The sequence below is a fragment of the Ovis canadensis genome, chromosome 1, assembly GCF_042477335.2.
Source record: "Ovis canadensis isolate MfBH-ARS-UI-01 breed Bighorn chromosome 1, ARS-UI_OviCan_v2, whole genome shotgun sequence".
Classification (NCBI taxonomy): domain Eukaryota; kingdom Metazoa; phylum Chordata; class Mammalia; order Artiodactyla; family Bovidae; genus Ovis; species Ovis canadensis.
In genome coordinates, this window is record NC_091245.1 from 267,732,236 (window position 1) to 267,752,070 (window position 19,835).

At 45.3% G+C, this 19,835-nt stretch overlaps 4 protein-coding genes and 1 pseudogene across 6 annotated transcripts in view; 2 read left to right on the forward strand and 3 right to left on the reverse strand.

Moving 5' to 3' along the window:
- TSPEAR (thrombospondin type laminin G domain and EAR repeats) overlaps positions 1-19,835 on the reverse strand; it is a 170,857-nt gene that overhangs the window by 111,010 nt on the left and 40,012 nt on the right. The window contains exon 1 of one of the 3 annotated variants that reach the window (XM_069566452.1): positions 10,081-10,187. The exons of the other annotated variants lie outside the window; for them this stretch is intronic. The gene's annotated coding sequence lies outside the window, so the exon portion shown is untranslated. Of the gene's footprint in view, positions 1-10,080; positions 10,188-19,835 lie in introns of those variants that run through there. 3 annotated transcript variants of the gene reach the window in all.
- On the reverse strand, positions 2,308-5,815 carry LOC138425302 (polyadenylate-binding protein-interacting protein 1 pseudogene; annotated as a pseudogene).
- LOC138427149 (keratin-associated protein 10-8-like) lies at positions 9,058-9,960 on the forward strand. The gene has a single exon (XM_069566466.1). It carries the CDS (start codon positions 9,058-9,060, stop codon positions 9,958-9,960), a length of 903 nt encoding a protein of 300 aa, XP_069422567.1.
- On the reverse strand, positions 15,857-16,114 carry LOC138430356 (keratin-associated protein 12-1-like). The gene has a single exon (XM_069572545.1). It carries the CDS (start codon positions 16,112-16,114, stop codon positions 15,857-15,859), a length of 258 nt encoding a protein of 85 aa, XP_069428646.1.
- On the forward strand, positions 18,365-18,739 carry LOC138430372 (keratin-associated protein 12-2). The gene has a single exon (XM_069572559.1). The coding sequence runs from the start codon at positions 18,365-18,367 to the stop codon at positions 18,737-18,739; it is 375 nt and encodes a 124-aa protein (XP_069428660.1).

A 19,835-nucleotide genomic window follows, 5' to 3' on the forward strand; every position in this document is an offset into this window, starting at 1 on the left:
TTGCCCCATTAAAGGGTTTGCCGATTTTAGATTCTGGATGACATTGACAAATACCCTAAAAGGGACTTTTCAAAATTGTGTGTGTAAGAGTGATGTCAGGAAAGACAGGGACTAGAGAACTCTAAGGGCTCACTCCCCACAGAAACACCGAAGAAACTGGCAAAACTCTCAGAATCAGCCACATCTGAACTCTGGAAATGGTAAAAGTTTTACAACAACCAGGAAGCAGGAAAAGGCTCCACGAAGAAACAGGCAACTGAGGCAGGTAGGAGAGCTTGGTGGCATTTTAGCAGAGCCTCACCCCACCAGCACCACCACCATCACTCCACTCCCCCACCCCTGGCCCCCAGCTCAGCAGCAGTCTTGAAGACAGCCGCCTGTGTGCCAGTGAGGTTCCTGGTGCTGAAGGGAGCAAGCAGAGCTAATTCCGAAAGAAGTGTGGTTGTCTGTTTTAACCTGTTGGTGGCTTCTGGAAGGACTCACACTAAGGACTTGCCTCCATTTCTCATAACTCAGAACTCTCTGGAGGCAGACAGTGTTTGTCAAATCAGCTGGCTGCTGTGCCAGGGGGAAAATATCAGTTGTGACAAACGAGATACCCCAAAGAGCCTAAGACAAAGATCTGTGAAGTGAGATGCATTGCGGAACGCGACTTTCAGGTCTACCACAGCCTCCTGAGGGCAAGAAGAGTCTGAGCATACTCATGAGGAGACACAAGCTCAGAGAGCACCTGAGAAGGCTATTTGCATTCACCTCTGGCCCCACCTCCAGGTCTGAGCAAGGAGGAAGTGGAGGTGAAGGCAGAGTTGTAAACTGCCCAGCTGAGGTCTGAAAGCATTCCCTGACTCACAAACAGAGTACAAATACAAAGACTGGAAAAAATATTTTCGGCTCCAGTGTTTAAGGAACTTTCTGTCAAACCACTACCTGACCACTAAGCTAATGGAACATTAGAAAGAGTACAGTCATTCCAAAACAAGTTCAGACGAGTCATCAAACAAAATGACAACAATAAGTCAGTCACAACAATCAGCAACCACAAACTACAGGAGGAAAACCTGATGTTCAGAATTATTGCATTATCATATTCAAGATCCCCCATTTCCATCAAAAATTGTGCAGTATGTAGAGAAAAAGTATGGCTCATTGACACTCAAAAAAAAAAAAAAAAGCAATTAGTAGAAAATGTCCCTGAAGGAGCCCAGGAATTGAAATTACTAGACAAAGTCTTCAATCAACTTTTAATGTACTCAAGTAGTTCAAGGAAACCATGAACAAAGTTTAAGTCTCGTGAAATAGAACAGCAATATAGAGACAGAAATTACATTTTTTTAAAAAAGCACCAAAAAGAATTTCTAGAGTTGAAATGTATAAAAACCAAAATGAAGATTTCACTGAAGGGGCTCAATAGCATATTTGAGGAGGCAGAAGATTTAGTAAATGTGAAAATAAGTCAGTTGAAAGACTCCAGCTTGAAGAGTAGATGGGAAAAAAGAATGAAGATAAATGAAGAGAACTCAAGAGACCTGTGGGACAGCATCAAGTGTACCAGCATACACTTAATAGGAGTTCCAGGAAGAGAGAAGAGAAAGGAGCAGAAAAAATTATTTGAAGAAATAATGGCCAAAAACTCCCCAAATTTGAGGAAACATGCGAATCTACATGTCCAAGGTGCTCAGTGATCTCCAAGTAGAATAAACTCAAAGGAGTATACACTGAAACACGGTCCAGTTAAATTATCCAAAGACAATGATAGGATCTTACAAGCAGCAAGAAGAGAGTTAACACCTGATTCATTATTAGAAACTGTGAGACTAGAGGCAGAGAGATGACTTTTAAAGTGCTGAAAGAAAACACTGTCAACCAAGAAGTTTACATCCAGCAAAATTACCCCTCAAAAATGATAGAGGAAAAAAAAGACATTTCCAGGTAAATAAAAACTGAGAGTCCATAGTTATTAGACATGCCCTACAAGATATGATAATTCAGACTGAGATAAAAGGCACCAAACACAAACTTGAAACAATATAAGAAATAAAGAACATCAGGAAAATTGTCAGTTTTGGTAGTTTGTGTTTATGAGATTTTCCATTTTTCTAGGTGATCTAATTTTTTAGCAATAGTTGTTCATAGTACTCCTGTATAATCCTTTTTGTTTATGTCAGTAGTGATGTCCCCATTTTTATATCTGATTGTAGTAACTTGAGACTTTTCCTTTTTTCTTAGTCAGTCTAGCTAAATGTTTGTTGATTGTGCTGCTCTTTTCAAAGAACTAACTTTTAGGTTCATTGACTATCTCTATTTTTTTAAGTTTCTATTTCTTTCATCTGAGTTCTCATCTTTATTTCCTTCCTTCTGCTAGCTATGGGTTTGGTTTGTTCTTCTTCTTCTAACTCCTTGAAGAGTAAAGTTAGATTCTTAACCTGAGATTTTTCTTCTTTTTTAATGTAATTGTTAGTAGGTATAAATTTTCCCCTCAGCATCGTTTTTGCTGTATCCTGTAAGTATTGGCTTGCTGTGTTTTCATTTACATTCACCTGAAAAGTATTTGCTAACTTACCTTTTGATTCTTTCTTAAGCCATTGGTTGTTTAAGACTGTACTGTTTTTATTTCCATTTATCTGTGAATTTTCTAGTTTTCCTTTTGTTACTTGATTCCTAGTTTCTTTCCATTGTGGTCAGAGAAGATATTCTTAATGATTTCAATCTTTTGAAATTTATTGAGATTTGTCTTATGGCTTAACACACGGTCTAATGTGGAGAATGTCCCATGTGTACCTGAAAAAACAACGTGTACCCTATTGTTGAGTGTTTTGTATGAATGCTAGTCTGGCTGGTTTATAGTGTCCTTCAAGGCCTCTATTTCATTACCAAACTTGATCTAGTTGTTCTATTTCATCGTTTAGTAATGGAAATAACTAATTATTTTTAAAAAAATACTAATTCTCTCCTCATTCTGTCTATTTCACTTTATATAGTTTAAGTCTATTGCTAGGACCATATAGGCTTATGATTGTTATATCTTCTTGACAGAGCAACATTTTTATCAATATTTAATTTCCTTATTTGCCCTTACTACAATTTTTGACTCAAAGTTCATTTTGTCTAATTTTATTATTGCTATCCATCTCTCTCTTGGTTATTATTTTCATGAAATTTTCCCCATCCTTTCACTTTCATTCTATTTGTATCTTTGGCTCTAAAGGGAGTGAACTGACTCAAAAAGAAATAGGCAAGATATAACTCAAGTGACAAGACTAAATCACTAATCGAAAACTTCACCAAAAAGAAAAGCTCAGGACCAGCTCAATGCTGAATTCTACTAAACATTTATAGAACAATCGCTACCAGTCTCTCTCAACTCTTTCCAAAACAGAAGATATGGGAGCACTTTCTAACCAATTCTATGAGGTCAGCACCATCCTGATGTCAAAGTCACACAAAGACTAAGAAAAGGAAAAAAGAAAACTACAGACTGAAATTCTTTACAGATACAGATTTTTTTTTTAGAGGAAACAAAACTATTTAAATTTTATTTTTAAAGTCTAATTTTAATCCAGACCAAACAAGCCAAAAAGTGAGAAAGCTAATTGAATTAGCAGACACAGATGTACCAAATGTAAAACAGTGGGTTATTAACAGAACTATTTACATGCATATTTACAGGCAATCTTTTTGTACATAAGTTTTAGTTAGCTGGAAAAAGATTTTTGACATAGGTAAAAATATTACTAAGGTAGGGCTGAGGTGGTACCACGTTATAGTAAAAGTATTAGAAAAGTGGTTCAAGGTTCATTGATTATAAAGCAGATGAAAACTTGAGTGACAAAGATCTAGTAAAATTCTCTAGTAAAAAGTCAATGCAACTTATGCTATAAAACAAAAATGAGAAAGCCATATAAATGAAGCAGAATAATATTCTAGGTTTTTAGAGTAATGAAGTTAGGTTAAAAAAAAATTCTAGAACTGCAACAAATCCTCAGTGAAGATCTTGGTTGTTTAGTTGGGAGTTCTTACTTTTTTTAAAAATGCCATTTTAAAAGCCCTTGGTATCAAATAGCATCTGGACATGTAAATCAGTTGTTAATGACATTTCTAAGACTTCAAGTCCTAAAGATACTTGTGACTGTGATTCATACTTGAAACTCAATTCATTGAGACTAAATGTAAAACTAAGTGAAAGCTGTAATACTCATATCTAAGAAAGGATGCTACATTTTGCAGTTATATGTATTTTCAGACTAAGAATTTTTCCCTCAAGAAAAGTAGAATTTAAAGGATAAGCTACTAACCAGCTAGCAAAATTTACTTTCAACATTTTTCATTTTTTTCAAAATCGATTTTATTGCAGCCAAAACAGTGGAATTAACTGTACATAATAAACTATTATACATATATACACATTTTAGGTTATAGGGAATAAAGTTTATTTTGGCAGAGAGTGTTAAACAAAATTAAAGTTGCATACATTAGTAACATAACTCAACATCCTTAATTTGGTATAAGTGTGACACATTTTCTTGCTTTCCTGTGTTCTGCTAAATCACCATAACCTAAACTGCTTTATAAAATGGATACACTGAAATTTAACTTCACTCTTTTCGCTTACGCTCTGATTCCAAACAAAACTTTTCATAAGCTTCTTCTGTCTCTGGGTCCATCTCATCATCAATATCATCCAAGTACTGATCACCACCCCCTGATAAATCTGTTCCATTTTCTTCAAAATCTGGAAAAAAGTCTTCTCTTTCAAGTAACTCTTGATATTTCTCTTGGTAATCTGGATCAGCTGCAGTGAAAGGAATACCATCAGATGTATAAAATGTTGGCTCATTCATAAAATAATTAGGATCATTTTCAGGTGTTGCTTCCCTGTATGGTGATGCAGCATGGACTCTACCCCAGTTACTTGACCTGAGTTCTACAAGCTTCAAAAGCATCTGTTTTACATCTCTGCTGCAATTTGCATCTAGGACAACATTTTCAATTCTCTGAATAATTTCTTCCATGTCAGTCTTTCCTTTTTCTTTCCAGGCATCTTCTAAAACTGACCCTGTCAACTTCAGTAATTTTACTGCACAAATTAAGTTGTCATCCATAGGATTAGAGAAGAGGGCATTCAGCAACTCCGGAAGACCGACCTGAAGAATGTCTGCCCTTGTAACCTGTCCATTTGTCCCTCTGATCTCCAGGTTAAGATAAAGTTCTCCCAGGAAGAGCACAAATGCATGGAATCGTTTTCGAGTCACCTCATCCCCTTTTGCAGCTTGATCTTTAACTTCATATTCAGTCCGACATCTTTGAAGTAGCAATTGGCGGAAGTTGCCACTCTGTGGGCTAATTGTCAGATGATGGGACGGGTAGTTACAGAGGCGCGCTCCCATGTAAGAGAAATTGGGGATAGATGTGGCCTGTTGATAGATGAGTTCCACAAGTTCTTGCAAAGCATCATCTGTTGTAACCCAGCCATTCAGGGTCTCTGCAAACTGTCCAATTTCAGTTTCAAAACTGCCAGGCTGTTCTGTAAGATGATTCAAAAAATCCTGAACATATTCTGATAAAGTAGGATAATCCTCACAGCCGTCCTCATAGGATTCCGTATAATTAGAAGAATAACTTGATGGGTAGAATTCAGGAGCGTTTACAGACAGCTTAGACATTAATACAGGAGCTACAACCACCTGGGGTTTAGCCATTGCTGACTCCGAATTCTGCTGTGGGATGTTATCCGGAGAACTAGATGGAGCTCTCAGGGGCCTCGTTTGTTCCCTGCTAGGCCCGGCCTGCGCGATGGTTCTCGGGAGAGAAGTGCGAGACTGACTGACGGTTGAGGCGAGGAAATAAATAAATTACGGGGGGAGGGGGCGTGGAGCCGGCGCCAGGGTTCGCGGACGCGCACCTTCCAGGGGCACGCAGGTGTGTTCAATGTGCGGGCGCAGGCGAGACCCCCAGATACAGATTTTTTTTAATCCTCAGCAAAATATAATCAAACAAAATCCAGCAGCGTATTAAAAGGATGTCCACATTGTGGATATACACCACAACCAAGTGGGATTAATCGAAAGAATGCGAGAGTGATTCACCATGTGAAAACCAGTCATGTAATGCTCCACATTAATAAAATAAAGGGGGGGGAGGGAATCCCATATGATCATCTCAATTGACACAGGAAAAGAATTTGAAAAAGAGACAACACTCTTTCAAGCTAGAACACTGAGAAAACTAAGAGTACAGAGAATTTCCTCAACTGTATAACAGAGGTCATTTTGAAAAACCCACAGTCGTCAACACGCTCAATGGTAAAATACTGAAAACTTCTCCCTACAATCAGGAAAAAGACAATGATGTCCACTTTCACCACTTATAGTCAAGGTTGTCCTGGAAGTTCTAGTCAGAGAAATTAGGCAAGAAAAAGAAACAAAAGATACCCAAATTAGAAAGAAAGAAAGAAAACTTAGCACAGAGCTACAGTCTTCTAAATAGTGGTACTGATACAAGGATAGCCATAATAGATCAATGGAATAAGACCATATATCTATGGTCTGCTGATTTTAACAAGAGTATCAAGACCATTCAATGGGGAAAGAATAGTCTCTTCAATAAATGGTGCTGGGACAACTAATAGTTACAGGCAAAAGAATGAAGTTGATCCCTATCATACACCATATACAAAAAACAACTCAAAATGCCTCAAAGATCTAATTGTAAGAGCTAAAACTTACAACTTTTAGAAGAAAACATAAAGATAAATCTGCATGACCTTAGATTTGGCAACAATTTCTTAGATATGACACCAAAAGCACAAGCAACAAATTTGAAAAAATAAGTTCAACTTCATCAAAATTAAAAAGTTGTATATATTGATGGATACCATCAAGAAAGCGAAAAGGTAGCCCACAGAATGGAAGAAAGTATTTGCAAATCATAATTCTGATAAGGGTCTAACATTCAGGAAACATAAAGAACTACAACTCAATAACAAAAAGACAATCCAATTAAAAGTGGTCCCTGGGTTAGGGAAATCCCCTGGGAAAGGGAATGGCAACCCACTCCAGTACTTTTGCCTGAAAAATTCCATGGACAGAGGAGCCTGGTGGGCTACAGTCCACGGGGTCACAGAGAGTCGGACACAACTGAGCGACTTCACTTTCTTTTCTTTCTTTCTTTCAAAGCACTTTGATAGACACCTCTCTAAAGAAGATATACCAACAGCCAACAGCCAACAAGCCCATGAAAGGAAGCCCAGTATCAGTGGTCATTAGAGAAATGCAAATCAAAATCAAAAGGAGATGCCATTTCCAACTCACTAAGGTGGCTATAGTTTAAAGAAAAAAAAAAAAAACAGAAAATAACAAGTGTTGGCAAGTATGTGGAAACTACTAGTAGGAACATAAAGTGTTGCACCTGAGTGAAAAACTTAACAGAGAGCCATCATATGACCCAGAAATTTCACCCCTAGGTATACACCCAAGAAACTAAAAAGCAATGTTCAAACAAAAACAAAATGTTCAAAGCAGCCTTAGCCACATTAACCAAAAGGTGGAAATGACTGAAATGTCCATCAACTGATGAATGGATAAATAAAATGTGGTCTATCCATATAATGGAATATTATCCCTAAAAGAAATGAAGCAGTGACATGTGCTACAATGTGGATAACCCTTGAAAACATGCTGAGTGAAAAAAGTCAACAAAAAAGGTACATATTCTATGAGTCCATTTACATGAAATGTGCAGAATAAGCAACGTTGTAGAGACAGAGAGCAGATTAGTGATTGACAGGGGCTGGAAGGGACTGCTTAATAGTACAGGATATCCTTTTGGAGTGATGAAAAATGTTCTAGAACTGGGTGGTGGTCATGGCTGCACATGCGACTGTACTAAACATCACTGAATTGTACACTTCAAAATGGAGGAAATAGTAAATTTCATATTATGTGAAAAAAAGCATGCCTGGTCTAAGAGTGAGCCCCCATGCACAGCAGCACTGGAAATGATCAGCTTTGTAAATCTTGGTTCATCTTACAGGTGGGACATTTATGTTTTAATTTGGGAAAATTTCATTATTGATATCAGGTAGTTTTTCATATGATTATTGAAAAGTGTTTTTAATTTTGTTCGATTATTTTATATCTTATATTGTTTTGGTTTAATCACTTTAAAATTTTCACATTAACTTTTCATCTATCATGCAAATTGCAAATATTTTCTGGCAGTTCAATATTGTCAATTTGTACACAAAAAAAGATTCCCTTTGGATTTTTATTGAAATTACATCAGTGACAGATTGTTCTTCAGTTTCTCCATACCACTTTCACCCATGCCTGTCTCAGGATTAAATCCTGATCCAAGACCTGCCTCTCAGGACAACTTACCATGGGCTCTGCGGGACTTGGTTTAGCACTCAAAGTTCAGTCCTTGGATCTGGTCATCCTAATGCGCCAGGGAGGCCCAGCATTACAGGAACAGTCTATCTCTTACCTAGGGGAGGGAAGATCCTCTCCTGTTCTCAAGCGCCATCTTCCTTGCTGACATGGGGACCACAGAAGTTCACAGAGCCCGCCAGTAAGGCACTGTCCTCTCCTGTTGCCTTTTCCCCCAAACAGATACCTCTGTCCTCTTCTCCCCAATCACAGGCCAGGCCAGGTAAGCCAGGTGAGGCCCTACACACACAGACTGGGCCCACACAGTGCGTGTCCTCATGGGCCTGGAGCTCTCACAAGGTGTCCACGCATATGACCTGCTTGGGAGAGGCCAAGGAGTCAGCCATGGGAAGCCTACATGTTTCCTCCAGGTGTCCTGTAGAGCCAGTCTCAGGCCAGAATCTGGCTGCCTGCCAGCAGTGACCCCAAGTTTTATGAGCTGAGCAAGGACATCTCATGATAGTGGAGTTGACCCAAATGAGAGTCCTCACAGGGCACCATACCAACCAGGAAGAGCAGGCGTGGAAGCCTCTGTTGGGACAACACACATACCCAGGAGGGGTATATAAGCCAGTAGTCTGAACACCTCACAACACATACTCACTCACACACACATACCTCCTCCAGCTCCACCATGGCCTTCTCTAACCTGTCTGCTTGCTCCAGCGACCTGAGCTACAGCAGCCGGATCTGCCTGCCTGGATCCTGTGACTCCTGCACTGGCTCCTCCTGGCAGGTGGACGACTGTCCAGAGAGCTGCTGCGAGCCCCCCTGCTGTGCCCCCAGCTGCTGCACCCCGGCCCCCCGCCTGACCCGCCTCTGCGCCCCAGTGAGCTGCGAGTCCCGCCCCTGCTGCCAGCCAGCCTGCAGCAGCTCCTGCCCGGCCTTGTGCTGCCAGCAGTCTAGCTGCCAGCCCTCCTGCCGCACTTCCTCCCCCTGCCAGCAAGACTGCTGTGAGCCCGTCTGCTGCAGGCCTGTCTGCTGTGAGCCCGTCTGCTGCAGGCCCGTCTGTTATACACCTGTCTGCTGCACACCTGTCTGCTGCAGGCCTGTCTGCTGTGAGACCTCCCCCTGCTCAACCTCCTCATGTTGCCAGCAGTCCAGCTGCCAGCCCTCCTGCTGCACCTCCCCCCCCTGCCAGCAGGCCTGCTGTGAGCCCGTCTGCTGCAGGCCTGTCTGCTGCACACCTGTCTGCTGTACACCTGTCTGCTGCAGGCCCGTGTGCTGTGAGGCTTCCCCCTGCTCAGCCCCCTCATCCTGCTGCAGACCCTCCTCCTCCGTGTCCCTCCTCTGCCGCCCTGTGTGCCGCCCCGCCTGCTACGTGCCCACCTCCACCTGCCAGCCCAGCTGCTGCCGCCCGGCCTCCTCTGTGTCCCTCCTCTGCCACCCCGTGTGCCGCCCTGCCTGCTATGTGCCCGCCTCCACCTGCCAGCCCAGCTGCTGCCGCCCGGCCTCCTCCGTGTCCCTGCTCTGCCGGCCCGCATGCTCCCGCCCAGCCTGCTGTGTCCCTGCCTCGGCCCCGGAGCCCTGCTGCTGATTTGACTGCCATGTCCCCTCAGGGCCAGCCAGGCTCCAGGGTCCCTCAACAGAGAGGCTCAGCTCAGAGATATTAGCCCTTAACCTCCCCCAGGACTTTAACCCCAGAAAGGACACCCACGGGCCGTCTCCTCTGTGTCACCAGGAATGACAGGGACTCCTCATCCTCCAGGGTCTTCTCAGCAGTTGCTGCCAAGGTCATCCTAGAGCCTAAACCCAGGCTGAGTCATCACAGTGGGTCTGGTTCTCTGGGCCCCGCCCCTCCTCCAGGCCCCGCCCTTCTTCCAGGTCCCGCCCCCTCGCCTCCCAGACTCTCCTCCGCAGGACCTGCCGGCCTAGCTTGATAAACTCGGCTTCTTCACTTTACATGCTTCCTCATCCCATGTCCTCTCCTGATCTGAGTGTGGTGGGGGCAGGGGCTCCGGGGAGAGGTGCACACCACCCTCAGCACTCCAAACAGAACCTCACATGACCCTTCCTGGGAGAAGAGAACCAGGAAGGCCCCGGAGTTGGGACCTGGCAAGACAGGGCGCGGCCACCCTGTGCTTCAGGCCGAGGCTGCGCTGTCCAGGCCTCCCCCACAAAGCCGAGGGGTGGCTGCGCACCCTGAGGTCAATCACGAGGCCTTGGAGGCCTGCCGCTCTGCAACCCAGCCACATTCCGCCTGTCCTCCGTGGCACTTGCAGCCCTCCCCGGTGAGGTCCAGAGGACAGTGAATAGTGTTTCCTCAGCTCTGAATGCTGCTTATCAAAGGCGCACTGTGTCCATCCTGAAGGCTCCACTCAGATCCCCTCACAAGAACCCACCATGGGGTCCCAGCTGCCATCCTTGCTTTGACCCCAGCATCCATGCCAGGCTGCTCCCAGCATACGATTGGGCCAGCGGGACAGAGGCTTCATGCTCCGACTATACGTCCACCTGCTGAGGCATTCTCAGAGCCGAGGGGAGAGCCAAGGCGCTGCCCACCGGGCCCTCCTTCCTTCCTGCTCCCCAGGCAGGGGAGTCTGGTCAACCTGGGCATGCCAAAGCCCTTCCCCATTCCGCTCCTCTTACTCTTCCCACAGGTATCCCCAAAATAAACTTCTAGCGAGTCTATCACATGCTGGCATTGGCTTCTTGGAGAACCCAAAATGACTCCTGCAGCCTCATTTCAGTGCAGAAAGAGGGGAGGGAGGGAGGGAGACAAGAGGAGGGGGAGGGCGGGATGGAGGAATGAGTGATTAAGCGATGGCCCAGCACCAGAACTGCACCTTACATGAAAAATTCACACCAGCCTCTGCACACATGTGTGTCAGTCATTTCAGTCATGTCCAGCTCTTTGGAACCCCATAGACTGTGGCCCGCCAGGCTCCTCTGTCCATGGGATTCTCCAGGCAAGAATACTGGAGCGGGATGCCATGCCCTCCCTCCAGGGGATGTTTCTGACCCAGGGATCAAACCCATGTCTTCTGTGTCTCCTGCATGGCAGATGAAGTCTTTACCACTGAGTCACCACTGAAGCCCCACACCAGTCTCTGTTTGCCTTTAAATTACTTCAATCTATTCTGAGGAATTTCGGCAAAATTTTCACCTCAATTTGCATGCATCTCAGTCTAAATCTGTAATGAATTCATCTACTCATTTCTTGTGGACATCACCTTTTCCTGGCTCCTGGAAAGATCTTAGTGTCCTAAGATACAAAACAAAGACTTGTGCTAATAAGCCAACAAAGGAAATAATATGAAATCATAAACAGAATCAGTGAATCCAAAAAGAAAGCATAAAATGAGGAAAAGGGGTGGAAGAGCATGGGACAAATAGCATTATCACACTAAACATAGGTTGTCTGCATGCTCCAATTAAGATGGAGACTGGTTGACTGAGGTTGACCTAACTTTATGCTGACTATGAGAAATGCACTTTAAATACAAAATGAAAATGGGTTAAAAGTAAAAAGTTGGAAAGAGATATATCATGTTAAGATTAATAAAAGAAAGCTGGGGCAGTTTTATCAATACCATAAAATATAGTTTCCAGATCAAAGACTATTGCCAGGGATGGAGAGGATCCTTTCATAAAGTAAAATAGTCACTCACTCCTAAATATTGATGCACCTAATAGTAGACCTTCAAAATGTATGAAGCAAATACTGATCGACCTGCAATGAGAAACAAATTTACTCTTACAGTTTGAGATTTCAATAATCCTCTCTCAATAAGTTATAAAACATGGAGACAGAAGGTCAGGAAGGATATAGATTACTGAGTGGCTCAGGGGTGAAGAATCTGCTTGCAATGCAGGAGACACAGGTAGACATGGGTTCAATCCCTGGGTCAGGAAGATCCCCTGGAGAAAGAAATGGCAAAACACTCCAGTATTCTTGCCTGGGAAATCCCATGGACAGAGGAGACTGGTGGTCTACAGTCCAAGGGATTGCAAAGAGTCAGACATGACTTAGCGACTGAACATGAACATATTAACCAGTGAACTATTTGACATTGAAAAAACACTCCACCCCAACAAAAACCTTTCATTTTCAATCAAAGCAAAACATGTATCAAGAAAGTTCACATTTGTTAAGATAGACCATATGGGGGCTATAAAGCCAGTCTCTGCAAATCTGAAAAGATTTGAATCACAAAACAGGTATTTTATGACCACATTGGGATTAAATTAGAAACCCAGGAACAGAAAGATCTTGTAAAATCCCCAACTACTTAGAAATGAAATAGACTTCTAAATAAAACATACATCAGGAAATGAAGAAAAAAGGAAATCAGGAAATATTTTGATGTGTATAAAAGTGAAAATACAACATATAAAAATTTGTGGGCTGTTGCTAAAGTGATGTTGAGTGGGGCATTTGTAGCACTGAATGTCCTTGTTAGAGAAGAAGAAAACTCTCAAATGAATGACCTTGGCTTCCACCTTAAGAAACTAGAAGGCAAATTAAATTCAAAAGAGAAAAACAAAACCAAAGATCAGAGTAGAAAATCAATGGAATGGAAAACAGAAAAATAAAAGAGAAAATCAAATAAGCCAAAAGCCGTTTCCTTGTGAAAATGGATAAAATTGAATAATCTTTATCCACACTGACTAGCAAGCCAAACAGAGAAGATCCTAATCACCAATATCAAGAATGAGAGCTGTGACATCACTAGAGATCCTACAGATGTTAGAAGTATATTAGGGAACATTGAGTCACTTTATGCCCATAAATTTGACAAACTAACTGAAACAGATTAATTCCTTAGAAGACACAAACTATCAAAAATCACTCAAGAAGAAATATATAAACTGAATAGCCCTATATCAATCAGAGAAATTGGATTCATAGTTAAAAAACTTTCCATAACCCACCTGCCCATTGATAGCTGAATGGTTAGCAAACTGAGAAAAATATACACCTTAGAGTCTTACTCTGTAGTAAAAAGGAGCAAATTATTGACACCACAGCCTGAGTGGATCTCAAGGGAGTTGTGTGGAGTGAATAAAGTCAGTCTCAAAAACTGACATTTTGTAAGATGCCAAAAAATGTTCCAACTACTGTACAATTGCACTCATTTCATATGCTAGTAAGGTTATGCCCAAAATCCTTCAAGCTAGGCTTCAGCGGTACTTGAACAAGAACTTCCAGATGTACAAGGTAGATTTAGAAAAGGCGGAGGAACCTGAGACCAAATTGCTAACATTCATTGGATCATAGAGAAAGCAAGGAAATTCCAGAAAAACATCTACTTCTGCTTCATTGACTATGCTAAAGACTTTGATTGTGTAGTTCCCAACAAACTGTGGAAAATTCTTAGAGATGACCAGATCACCTTACCTGCCTGCTAAGAAACCTGTATGCAGATTAAGAGGTAATATTTTGAACCCAACATGGAACACCTGACTGGTTCAAAATTGGGCAAGAAATATCACAAGGCTGTATATTGTCACCCTGATTATTTAACTTATATGCAGAGTACATCATGTGAAATGCCTGGCTGGTTGAATCACAAGCTGGTATCAAGATTTCCAGGAGAAATATCAACAACCTCAGATATGCATACAATACCAGTCTAATTGCAGAAAGTGAAGAGGAACTAAAGAGCCTCTTGATGAAGGTGAAAAAGGAGAGCGAAAAAGCTGGCTTAAAACTCAGCATTCAAAAAACTAAGATCATGGCATTCGGTCCTGTCACTTCCATGCAAATAAACAGGGGAAAAGTAGAAGCAATGACAGATTTTACTTTCTCGGGCTCCAAAATCACTGTGGACAGTGACTGCAGACACAAAATTAAAAGACACTTGGTCCTTGGGAGAAAAGCTGTGACAAACCTAGACAGTGTATTAAAAAGCAAAGACATCACCTTGCCCACAAAAGTCCATATGGTCAAAGCTATGATCTTCCCAGTAGTCAAGTACGACATGAGAACTGGACCATACAAAAGGCAGAGTGCCGAAGAATTGATGCTTTTGAACTGTGGTGCTGGAGAAGACTCTTGAGAGTCCCTTGGACAACAAAGAGATCAAACGAGTCCATCCTAAAGGAGATCAGTCCTGAATATTCATTGGAAGGACTGATGTTGAAGCTGAAACTCCAATACTTTGGCTACCTGATGCGAAGAACTGACTCACTGGAAAAGACCCTGATGCTGGGAAAGACTGACACCAGGAAGAGAAGGTGGTGGCAGAGGATAAGATGGTTAGGTAGCATCACTGACTCAATGCATATGAATTTGAGCAAACTCCAGGAGATAGTAGAGGACAGAGGAGCCTGGCATGCCGCAGTCCAGACAAAGAGCTGGACATGACTTAGCGACTAAATAACAACAATAAATAATACCCTTTAATAACATTCTCAGTTCAGCAAAAGAGTAGAGATACAGAAGAGATTAGTGGTAGCCAAGGGTTAGGGACGCGAGTGTGGGTGGATGTGGCTGTATTGGGGTAGAGGAAGGAGCCTTGTGGTGATGGTGCAGTCCTGCCTCTCACTGTGGTGGTGTCTGTGTGAATAACAAACACGAAGACGCTGCATGGAGCTACACACACACGTAAAATCGACGCGCTCTGGATGAGATCTGTGGGCTGTTAGCTTCCCGGTCGTGCTCTGTGCTTGTTACCCAAGACGCTATCTTCGAGGGAAACTGGGTCAAAGTATACAGGAACTCCCTGTACTTTCTTTCTGGCAACTTCCTGGAAATCTATAATTATTTAAAAGTTGAATATTAAAAAAAAATAAAATTCCATCAAAAAGAGGCCCGGACAGCTTCACTGGTGAACTCTGTCGGTGTGACACAGACACCAGTGCATCCGAGAGGCTCAGCGCCCACCCTCTGGTGGGCCACCGAGGGAGACGCCGTGGCCCTGACCGCCCAGCACCTTCTCCTCACCCTAAACCAGGGAGCCATATAGTCACTGAGACCTCTGGGAACCTTCCTTCCTTCTCAGCGCTGTTCCGGAACATGGAGCCGAACGCCCCTCCCCATGTGGTGTGCCAGCAGGGGTGCGGTCCTGGCTGCCTCCCTAATTCCACAGATGGCCCATCTGCCCTCTGGGATGGCTCCAACCCAGTGTCCGGCCACCCCATATGTCCCCCCAGGTGTGGGTGTGGAAGACAAACTAATCAAGCACATCCCGACCTGGATGACTCAGTGAACATCGCACTCTGATGTTTATTAGACCTGTGATGCTGGAGGCCTCTGAGCCTGAACCAGCCAGTGCGGGCACCATGGGGATGACCCGGGCAGTGGCCGGGGGACACTGATGGGTGAGTCCCTCAGCCTAGCTGGTTGGGACCAGGCGGCCTTGCTGCCACGCAATCTAATTGGGTCTGGGAGGTGTGAGAAGGATGATGTGTGGGCCGCCTCGTGGGAGGTCAGAGAGCCCAGTGCTTCTGATCCCACACACAGGGGAGGGGTCCTGCAGGTCATGGGCTCAGAAGCAGGAAGGGGTGCTGCAAGGATCAGGTCTGCAGACCAGAGCAGGGCAGGGCTGGCAGCACCCAGAAGGCTGGCAGGAGGGGATCACACACATGATGTGCTTGCCATGCATGGGGACATACAGGACAGGCTTGCAGCTCAAAGGCACACAGCAGGATGCCTGGCAGGGGCTGGGCACAGAGCAAACGTCCTGGCAGGGGCTGGGTGCACAGCAGACTGGCTGACAGCTCACAGGGCAGCTGGTGTCACACATGATGGTTTGGGGCTGGGTGGGGTCGGGACAGAGGACAGGTCTGGTCTGGAGGCTTCCTTCCCAGGGTGCCCCTTATACCCAGGCTGAGGCATCCTGGCAATGAGGCACCAGGTATCTTCTTCGTGGCTGCCTGCTGTTTTTCCTCCTCCTCCCCCCGAGGGTCTCTTCCTGGAGCCTCCAGCTGCTGTGACTCAGTTCAGGAAGCTCCCTCAGCTGGAGGCTGACAGTGACCCAGTGGCCCTGGGATTTCTGAAATCAGAGCCTGGGTTGGATGGGGAAGGGCCGTCAGGCCAGGACTGGTCCCCCACATGGTGATTTTCAAGGTCTTCCCGCAATTTAACCACCCTGTCCTCTGTCCACATGAGCACAATCACACTTGTTGCACCAGCACCTCCATTTGATTTGTGATCCAGAAGGTTCTCCCTCGGGGTGGGGCTCCTCACTGGGGGCTGTGGCCACGTTATTGCCATAATCATAACAACCAGGTTCCAGTTCATGCCAGGGCTGAGCTAAGCATTTAACATGGACTTTCTCATAACCAATCAGTTATCAACCCTGTCACCATTCAAGGGGCCAACAACACAGATATCCAGTCAGGAAGACCTGGAAGGTCCTGTAATGCACTGAAGCTGCTCGGTCTCACTCTGTAATCTGTGGTCTTTACATTGCTCCTAATGGAGTGGGATTTAGGTGTGGTGTATGATTCTTGGATCTGTAAATTGGAATTTTCCTAATCAGATTTGGGGGTTTTGTCCCTTATTTCTTCAAAACATCCTTAGGCTTCAGTGTCATTCTTTTCTTCTTCTGGGGTTGAAATTACTTGCATGTTAGCCTTTCTGATATGGTCTCAAAAACCCTCTTCATTTTTCTTATCTTTGTCCTTCTTCTTCAGATTGGATACTTTCTACTGACATGTCTTCAAGTTCACTGACTCTTTCTTCTTGCATAGCCCAGGTTGTGCTGACTGGTCCTCAGGCTCTATGATCTGAGTCTGTCCCCCTACACTGGTTCTCTGACACCCCACACTCTGGGATTTCCCACTGCTCCTGGAATATTTCTGTTTCTGCAGCAAGGTCCTCACACCCCCTTCTTGCTGCCTATGCCTGGAGCACCCACCACCCCTGACCTTTCACTGCACCCACTGTCAGCTCAGCATCACCTCCTCCCAGAGGCCCCCAGATCACCCACCAGCACTCACTTCTCCACTGAACCTGCTTTCTTTTCTGGGCCTCAGCCCCCACCCCTCAGAATGATTCCATGCATTGATTTTTCATTCACTCATTTATCCATTGCCCTGGAGGGCTCATGAAGCTGGACGTTTCTACCCCAGCACACAGAATTATCTGCTGCCTGAGCAAATCAGTTCTTGCATGATTACAATAAGGCAGGAGTTGACAAACTTCCTGTAAAGGGCAGAGAGCAAGCATCTCAGGCTTTGTAGCTATGTGGTTTCACTCACAACAACTCAACATTGTAGGGAAAAGCAGCCTTAGATACACTAAATGCATGTGTGTGGCTGTGCACCAAAGAACTTCATTCACAAACAGGCAACAAAACAGATTTTCCCCAGAGACTGAAGTTTGCAGGCTCCTGCTTCAATGTTTTCCTATGCAAAGTAAAAAAGCTTGAGGGCTTCCCTGGTGGCTCAGACGGTAAAGCATCTGCAGTGAGGGAGACCCGGGTTAGATCCCTGGGTTGGGAAGATCCCCTGAAGAAGGAAATGGCAACCCACTCCAGTACTCTTGCCTGAAAAATTCCATGGACTGAGGAGCCTGGTAGGCTACAGTCCATGGGGTCACAAAGAGTAGGACATGAATGAGCGACTTCACTTTCATTTTCACGTGCAAAGTAAAAGCTCAAAATATATGATGGCCTCAAAGTCTTCACTGACAGCATGAGATTAAAAGGAGTAAAAGGATACAGTACTTTTAGTCAATCTGGGGGTGCTCCGTGCACAATGATAACCTGGAGAAACACCATGAATCCCATGGAAAGGCAAACTAGAATATCCTGTTTAGAGGAAGGAACTGGCCTCAAAGCCAAACTAATTTATGGAGGAGAACAGCCCAGAAAAGCGTGCCCCAGGATAATAAGATGTTGGGGAAACACAGTGGCAACAACCACAAGGAAGTCAACAGTTGCGCTTCTATGTTGCTGGGACGCCCACAGCCTGGGTATAAAAGCTGCCAAGAGAGGCAGCCTGCAGATATCACCAGCTCTCCTCCCAACACCACCCAGCCCCACGCCACCATGTGCCACACCAGCTGCTCCTCAGGCTTCCAGGCTGCCTGCGTGCCCAGCTCCTGCCAGCCATCCTGCAGCACGCCCAGTCCCTGCCACACGTCCTGTTTCACGTCCAGCCTCTGCCAACCAACCTGCAGCACGTCCAGCCCCTGCCAGGCGACCTGCGTGCCCGTGAGTTACAGGCCAGCCATATGTCTGCCAGTGACCTACAAGCCCACCCTGTGTGTGACTCCTTCCTGCCAGTCCTCTGCGTGCCTGCCCGTGAGCTACAGGCCGGCCGTGCTGGTGGCCCCCTCCTGCCAGTCCTCCGGGTGCTACCAGCCCTCTCGCCCCACCCTCGTCTACAGACCCATCTCCTGTAGCACCCCTTCCTGCTTGTGATCACGAGCCTCCTCCCAGCTGCTCCCAATGCAGACGGGGTCACTCCTGCACCCCTCCCAACATGAGTCCTCAGTGGGCCTCCAGGTTCTGAATGTGGCAGATGAGAAGCATGATCGACCAACCTCTGAACCTGGGTGAGAACGTGGCAGGATGATCTGGACCCTTCTGTGAACTGGTGCATCCACCCCTACCCAGAGGAAGCCCTGGTTCCCAGGGTCCTTCTCTGTCTCCAGCAGGAAACCACACCCTATGTGAGCCAAATACAAATAAACCATTGTACTCAACGCACCCTGACCCCCTGTTTTATCTTCACATATTTTGAAGTTTTCTTCTTGAAAGTGTATACAAATCATAAGTACAGAGGACTCTCCTCAAAGAGCCCTCTTGACAGCTCAGCTGAAGGTGGAGGGTCCTCGGTGGGTGGAGGGTGGGGAAGGTATTGTAAGGCCGGACCCCGGGGTCATGATGGGCTGCCCCTCCTCTCTCCCGCTGGCGGGGGAGGTCCCTAACGGAAGGAGCCTCCCAGATCCCCGGTACCAATGACAGCACACTTCGCCAGCTAAAGCCACCCCACCCCAACCACGTAGAAGGACCTGTGAGCCCGCGAGCCTCGGCCTGGCGACCTGTCCGAACCGCCGTCCATTAACCGTACTTTTTTTGGGCGATCTAGCCTGACCATCCCCCACAACGAATGCATATAAACCACCCCCCAGCAGAGTCCAGGCGCGGACTTCCTCGACCTGCCTCGTTTGGGTCCGGGAACCCCGCCCGGGAGCGCTTCCCCATTAAAAGCTTGTTAGACACTCTTTTGGTGTCCTGGTCGTCTTTTACCTAACAGGTATGTCCCCACATCAGCCATTCGAGACTCACTTTGGGGGAGGGGAAGGACTTCCCCTACCTCTGAGTGGCGGGTGGGAAACAGGCCCAGACCCAGCTCTGACCTGGTGCCTAAAGGATGACCACACAGGGAGACCAGAAGGCTCACACAAACCCACCACACACACAAAGGGGAGTCTGGCCATCCCAGGGAGAGGAGGCAGATCTGAGAAAGCCTCACCCCTCAGGCCCAGGCACACAGGGCCTGCCAGGGTTGACC

Excerpts from the sequence above, each read along its gene's own strand:
- LOC138427149 (XM_069566466.1), top strand. The coding sequence starts at position 9,058 with ATGGCCTTCTCTAACCTGTCTGCTTGCTCCAGCGACCTGAGCTACAGC.
- LOC138430356 (XM_069572545.1), bottom strand. The coding sequence starts at position 16,114 with ATGTGTGACACCAGCTGCCCTGTGAGCTGTCAGCCAGTCTGCTGTGCA.
- LOC138430372 (XM_069572559.1), top strand. The coding sequence starts at position 18,365 with ATGTGCCACACCAGCTGCTCCTCAGGCTTCCAGGCTGCCTGCGTGCCC.